We start from the raw sequence: 7,863 nt of genomic DNA on the forward strand, positions 1-7,863 counted from the left end.
TATATATATCAAAATTAGTATAAAATAATAATAAAAAAACAATTATTATTAGCATGATGATTGTTATTACTAACTAAAAAATTAAACAAAATAAAAGAAATATTGCTATTGTTATATTTCACTCTATAATAAAAAAGAGCGTTAACATATAATAATAAAGATATCCCTAACAGCTCATGATAAGTGTTTCTCATTACTAGAATGGCATGATTTTGGCATTTGTTTTTCCAAATGCAAAAGCAACTCAAACTCATAGTAGGAGTTCATGTGGAGCAGCATTTAATGTGAACCGACATGCTCTGAGATGCTGAAAACACCAACTCACGAGTTGCTCATGTGTAGGTGAACACAGTGCAGCGTATATTTTTTTTACGTTTTAAAAAATAATTTATATTTATGTAATAACATTTATAATAGTTTTAATAAAATAGCAGATTTGATAGTAAAATTAAGCCAAATCACGATTTAGATTTTATTTCGAATAATCGTGCAGCTCTAGTCAGTCATATGGCTCTTGCATGAAGACACAAATGCACTGAACATAACTAATGATATACAAGCTTTAAAGAGGCAGCTTTAACAGATAAGTCATCTCCCATGACCCTGTAACCTACTCAAACCATCGCTCAGACAGTCCAAACCTCATTATTTCCAGAACTTATCAGCACTAATTAAGTTACCACCACTGTAACCCGTAGCACCAAATCAAGTGGCTGGACCTGTGTGTGTATGTGAGGAGCGTTCTCTAACATAATGAGATTTCCTGTCACTGGACGCTTGCCACCCGTGTCCAGGAAGTGCATGTGTCTCTGCAGAGGCTCATCTTTATTGATGTCATCCACTTGTGTTAGTTGTTTATTGTTACTGTGTTAGCTGGACCTAACATGATAAATGTGTTTATGAAGTATGTTTCTGGCATGTGAAGATCTAATGCCCTTGAGTCCCTCACTTTTTTTATTTCTTTTTTCACTGCGCTCATCACGGTGCATGTTGGGATGATGTATCCATGAAGAATATATAAGCGTCATGTCTAGCGGTGGCTTTTCGTGAGTTTCCAGTATGTTAGTTTAACCTTCAGCTTTCTGAAGGATGAGAGCACACATGTCCTTCCCAAGTCACACACAGGCTGTTTGTGTTTGCTGATGATCTTTGACCTCTAACGGTTGGAATTTAGGAGGCCACAAACTACCTTGTTACTTCCTGTTTTCCAATGCCAGTCTGAAAAATGTGGAACCTTTTACCAATTAAAACTGATGAGCTCCAAGCGTTCACATTTTTAAAAAAGCAAGTGAAGACAAAACTTTTAAGTCAGGATTTTAAGATATTTTTAGGTCTCTTAAGTTATTGAAAATTCTATTATTATTTTAAAAATTTGTTATTACTAATATTTTTTATCTGATCTTAGAAGCACTTTAAGCTCTGTTTTATGCGTGAGCCTACAATAATGTACAATTATTATTTTTTGTTTTCATTTTTATTTTAGTTCAAGTTTTAGTCGTTTCGTTTTTCACAATTTCATTAGTTTTTTCTTTACTTTAACTAAATGAAAATGATAAATGTTGCTTCGGCAACTAGCTGAAATAAAATGCATTTAAATAGTAACCTCTTTAAACATTCTGCTATAGGCTGAGACAAAATATGTATAATAAACTTGTTTGCAGTTGTAGCGAATCAGCTGAAGACCGTACTGCACTGTGTTTGTAGGTCGGTTATGTAGTAACCGTTACGACAACATTAGCTCTCAAACAGTGGAAATGCAGGCTGATTCTGAGAGAAAGAAGAGCAACAGGATATTTCGGTTTCTTTCCTCTAGTCTTCCCTGTTTCTCTTTACCTCCAGCTCCTGTATTTCTATTTGTCTACAGTCAGTTCTTTCCACCCTGCTCAAGATGTCTAGCATCAGTGGCAGTTATTACCCATGAAACCCCCGTCCTCCTCCATCTGTTTGCATATGTACTGAAGTGAATGCATTATGATGTTTTCTTTTTCTAAGCAGGTTTGTTGACATGAGCCATTAAGAGCATATCGATCCTCTCTGACCCCTTAAACCTCTTTTCTAACCCAATGAGCATCGCTTTCCTTCTACTGCTGTGTATGAGCTTACACGTGTGGAAACAGACAGTAACTTTAACTCGTAACATGTAACCTCCACCTCTTTCTGTGCCTTAACTGAAGATGTGGGTTTAGTAAATAATGGCTTTGCTGGTCATGATTACTTGAACTGAAACCCAAACCTCAGTTAAGAATTCAGTGCATGCATAATATGCATTCAGTTTACACAGCCAGCCTTATTTTGTCATGCTGCATGGCTACTTCAAATACTTAATTTTCCATGTTCTTCTGAAATTAAATAATTTACAAGTGCCAGATGTGAATCATGCTCATTTGTTGTTATCTTCTGAATGTTCAAACCTCTTTTCTAACCCAATGAGCATCGCTTTCCTTCTACTGCTGTGTATGAGCTTACACGTGTGGAAACAGACAGTAACTTTAACTCGTAACATGTAACCTCCACCTCTTTCTGTGCCTTAACTGAAGATGTGGGTTTAGTAAATAATGGCTTTGCTGGTCATGATTACTTGAACTGAAACCCAAACCTCAGTTAAGGGACGTGAAGCCAGGGTAGATGAGAGGAAGTGAGTCTCAGGCTTGGTGAACGGTGCACTTCTTGTTTTACAAAGGCCACATCCACACTGTAAGGTTTAGGGAATGACGACGCATTTCTGCAGTTATCATTCCACATATATATGAAATACAGCAATCAGACTTCCCCACACACACACAATGGTTGACATAACCGCTGCAGCGCTTTGGAGTCACGTAGCTGGAAACAAGAAACATGATGCGGGCGGGTTGTGAATTCAGTAGTAGATTGCGTCATCATACCCATAAATAACCAAACACTATGTGTACACTCTTAAAAAGAAAGGTCTTCGCAGCAAGAAGTACCATTTTTGGTTCCCCAAATAACCTTTGAACGAACAGTTCTTTTCGCTCCAAGAACTTTTTGTTTTTTAGAGGCAAGAATGTTTTTAAAATCTAAAGAACTTTTTTTTTTTTTACTATAAAGAACATTTTGTGGAATGGAAAGATTCCATGGATGTTACAATTTCTTCATGGAACCATCAATACTAATAAAGAACCTTTATTTTGAAGAGTGTACAGAATGGATTGCTTTTTATCTGCAGTGTGTGTCAGGCTACGTTTACATGACAACGATGTAGTCAAAAACGGAAAAGATTTTCCCTTGCGTTTTTATTCGTGTAAACGGCCCCTCAGTGTTACTTTAGTATCATTGAAAAAATATAATAGTTTGAAATTAGTTTTTCATTTAAATTTTTTTGTTGAAGCTTTTTAAAGTTATTTTTTTGTGTGTTTTTTTTTATTAAATGAAAATGAGAAATGTTGCTTTTTTATTTTAGTTCAGTTAACATTTATTTCCTTTCAAGTAACACAAAGGTTTTTTTTTAAATGGCTTAAGCTTAAGTTGACTATAATAAGCCTGGTGTGTATGTGGCTGAAGAGAGATTTTGAAATCCTCACACTCTTTCTCTCTCAGCTGGGGTGTGTGTTTGTAGTGAACCCCGGAGCCAAGATCAGTTCTTTCCTTGTGACTCTTTTGATGCCATGTGAGGTCATCTGAAGCAGTCCTAATAAACTACTGCTCAAAACTGCTGCCATCACTAACATCATAACATGATTCATTTAAAAGAATAGCTCACCCAAAAATCTAATTCTGCCATGATTTACTCACCCTCACCAAAACATTTTATTGCCTTTTTCTTACATGAAACACAAAAGAGGATATTTAGTAGAGTGTTCAGGCTGCTCTTTTCCATACAAAGAAAGTAAACCGAGACAAAAGCTGTTGAGCTCAGAAAAAGAAAACAGAAAAAGCACCATGAAGGTAATGTGTGACATGTAGTGCTACACGATAACTATCAAACTAATCATGATCATTTTGTTGGAAAATTATAAGCGCTGTTATTAACTACGATTTTCAGAAATTTCTTTTAACATCTCATCAGAATTATTGCACTTTCACGTGAGCATGAATCAAGAAAATGTAAACTCGTATCGCAGGGTTTTCTGATTGATTATATTCGACAAATACATTAACACGCTCTCTACATTATAAAAACTGGTAAAACCATAAGAAGCTCCTCAAAAGCTAAAAACGTGCAATTCCAAATATTAATTACAATAATTCCCAAATTATGTTCATGTTTTTCTACAATCAGCCGTAGACATTGACGTAAATCATACTCGGCACTATTCATGATAATTAATAGAGGTTAGATTATTTGTTTATTGCTAGATTAATCAACTGATCAAAAAATAATCAATAACTTAATCGACTGAACAAAAAAAAAACGGTTGCAGCTAGGGCTGGGCAAAAAAATTGATTTTCCGATTAATCTTTTTTTAAATGACGTCGATTCGATATCGATTCTCAAAAGCCGCGAATCGATCTTTTCCAGTATTTATTTCAGCACACATTTAAAACAAGATCTGATTAACGTGAATCTTATCATTAGTCTTCTCCGCTAGATGTCACCCTTATTTACCTTGCGCGATGTTACAACAGAAAGCCTGTCATTCATTCAGCGCTTATCATGGCCATACGCGTGATTCGCAATGCTCAGGTGAAATGCTATAGTAATACTATAAACCTGCTGAAGCATTTGATATCACGCATAAGGCGCCATGATTTCCGCAATGAATGAATGGCGGATGGCGCGGCGCACAGTTTTGTTTACACATACTAAAGCGCGGATGACGCTCACGGTGTTTTCAGCTTCTGCCGTCTCACTATATGATGATATGAACACGAATGTCATCTCCAGCTGCTCTGAGAGTCACTTCAATAGCATTTTACCGTTTCATTTGAAAAATCTACCGTGATATCACATACACAGCAGCTGCAAGTTCTTCACGGAAACCCGTCAAAATAAAAGTTTAGTTTAACGTTAAAAAACTGTCAGAATATATTACTATTTAGCAGTCTTAAGAAGACTCAATGCTACTACTGCTAATAAATATTAATAAATCTTTATTTTTAAAGGAATAATCACATCTGTTTTCTTTTCAATTTTAACAGTAAACCTCTGTTGTGCAGCACTTTGTTTGCCAAAAAATAAAAGGGTTTAATTTTCATTTGATTAGGATAAATTAAATTAATGTTTTATGCCTTCATCTGATTACCAGAAAAATTAAGAACATTTTATAGGGCCCTATTATTGTTTAAAAAAGGACCCTATACAAAAAAAAGAATAGGTTTAAAATACAGGCATGTGGTTCTTAATTTCTTTTTATTAATTCACCATTTGTAAACTGATATTTACTGTTCATTTTTTAGAAATATCAATAGCATTTGTATTAAAACTATATTCACTGAATGTAATAAAAAAAATCGAGAATCGAATCGAGAGCTTGCGAATCGAAATCGAATCGAATCGGGACATCTGAATCGATACCCAGCCCTAGTTGCAGCCTTATGAGTTGCATGGTCTACTTTTATGATTTCTCATTTTTGTAGCTCAGCAGCATCCATCTACTTTTATTGAATGGAAAAGAGCAGCGTACACATTTTGTCTAACATCTGTTAAAGCATCGTATGCGTTTGGAGCAACATGAGGAGAGTAAGTGAGCGATTATTCATTATGGGTGAGCTATTCCTTCAAGAGTAGTGAAGTAATCAAACTCACATAGTGGAGTAATAATACTAGAACTGTAACAGAACCAATAACATCGACACACGTATCGGTGAGTCTGACGGCTGATTGGTGAGCTAGAGGTGTGATCTCCCCCTCCTCTCCTCTCCATACTTCACCACTTTGTCATTCCTAACCATCAAACCCCCTCAAACCAGAGTCCGTCCTGACACGCACAGGACATTGTGTCTGAGTTCATTTGTAACCCTCTCCTGCCTTTTCCTCCCACCAACATCCCCTTACCAACCTCCATTCCAGGACAGAAAGTTCTTCAAGGGCTTCTTTGCAAAAGTAAGTTCTGCTGTGTGCATTTACGTACCGTCCAGAAAATGCTCTATGCAAGTACATGAACTCAAGCGCTTCTAGCTACTGAAGCTTGATTTTATGTCTTTGCTTCAGTCCTCGGTTTATAATCATAATGCCAAATCATGAAGCATTCAGTGTAACTGCAAGGGCGCTATACCATGACTATATGTAATGATAACCCATACTGTATACAAAGTGTAGGCACATGTCACAGCAATCCGCAGCTGGTTTAATTTCACATCTAGAGGGCGCTGTTACACTGTGCAACTTGCAGTCATTGTTTATTTAACCAGTTTTCCACACTTTGCCAATTCATCTGTAAAATCAGCATATTGGTCAACCTCTGCTCTTGAGTCCTGAGATCTGGTACCGCCACAGCTATAAAGCATTGAATGTTAAGTGTGCGCAATGGGATTGCACGATTGCGATGCATTGCCCAAGCATTCAGATGTGCATTTGTGTGCTTGCATAGAGTAAGTTTGTGAGTGTGTACACTTCTTCCCCCTACTGATAGATTAGTTTGCTCCTAAAAGAAGAGTGTGTGTGCAAAAGGGCAAATTGAGTTTCAGAACTCATCTTGTCGTCTTTCATGTAACGAAAGCGTGTGAGTGTGTGTGTATGTGAGAAACAGCTAAATTCTGCACTTAGGTAAGTGTGAACACTCAAAGCTCCCCGAATCAGGATGTGTGTTTGTTTGAGTGGTTCACTTCTACCGTTTCTTTCTTTCTCGCGTTATACGACATGCAGCCTTCTCCTAACACTGCTGTAACCTTCTCAAAACTCACTGTTTTTAAACTGTTCTCTATTTTCAGGTGTTGATAGATGAAAGTGCATTTGTGTGAAAGTCAAAGAAGGTGAAGGGCCTCAACGAGGGGAACTTATGGGAAAATCAACTCTCTTTTTGGGCGTCTCTTTTCCCGTCCGTCTCTCACTGTGTGTGTTGTGTGTGTCCACACAGGCGGGTAAGAAGGCCGTGCGAGCGGTGCTCTGGGTGTCTGCGGATGGCCTGAGGGTCGTAGATGACAAGACAAAGGTACTGAAGGACTCTGAACTGGTCCACCAGATAACCACAGTACTGATACATACAGCACAGTAGATCATAATGAAGGGTTCGCTGTTGACCATTTAAAAAACGTGCACTTAAAGTGAATTCAGATGAAAATGTTGTCATTTACTTACATCCGTGACCTTCTTCAGTGGAATGATCGCTGTCTGATTCATAATAACACTATATTCGATGTCAAGATCTTTAGTAAATGGCTTTATCGTGTGTGAATCATACTGACCACGTTCATGATGTTTTTTTAATGCTCTTGCGTCACTGAAAGCTTCAGTCCCATTCATTGTAAATGCATAGAAAAGAGCATCTCTTCCAAGTGTCTTTTTTTGTTCAAAAAAGAGGTTTGGATCAGCATGCGGTGCAGGTGGATGAATCAGTGCTGGTATACTCATGCACAATTGTCATGTTCAGCGTTTTCTGCCACCTGCTGGTGAGAGTCAGTTATTGCTCATCGGTGCATGAAGGCCTGCTGGATTTTGGTCTGGCAGATGGTCCACTTAGCTGCGTATGAATGCTGCTGAATTTTTAAAAATGTGCAAGCTTTTACTGATGCAGATCTTCTCAAATTCGTAATGAAAATAGTTTATAAATCTGTTGTTAACAAGTCTCCGATGTGCAGTTTTCCACCAAAAACATTTGAATGTTATTCACAGCCAATCACAATTTTAGTATCATTTATTTTCTTGCTCTATAAAAATTAGTATTATTATTGTCATTATTATTATCATTAAATACTCTTTTCATATTCTCAGGACAGTAGTATAATTACTTTAGTAATATATTT

The 7,863-nt window shown here is 37.0% G+C and overlaps 1 protein-coding gene across 1 annotated transcript in view; it reads left to right on the forward strand.

Annotated features, from left to right (window-relative positions):
- Positions 1-7,863, forward strand: part of numb (NUMB endocytic adaptor protein) — a gene marked incomplete at its 5' end in the record, with an annotated part of 23,418 nt that overhangs the window by 2,611 nt on the left and 12,944 nt on the right. The window contains 2 exons of the mRNA XM_016569479.1: positions 5,972-6,004; positions 6,978-7,052. Coding sequence (XP_016424965.1) covers positions 5,972-6,004; positions 6,978-7,052 — 108 coding nt within the window. The remainder of the gene's footprint in view (positions 1-5,971; positions 6,005-6,977; positions 7,053-7,863) is intronic.

This window comes from Sinocyclocheilus rhinocerous, unplaced genomic scaffold (genome assembly GCF_001515625.1).
Source record: "Sinocyclocheilus rhinocerous isolate Xijiao unplaced genomic scaffold, SAMN03320098_v1.1 scaffold1042, whole genome shotgun sequence".
NCBI classification, from domain to species: domain Eukaryota; kingdom Metazoa; phylum Chordata; class Actinopteri; order Cypriniformes; family Cyprinidae; genus Sinocyclocheilus; species Sinocyclocheilus rhinocerous.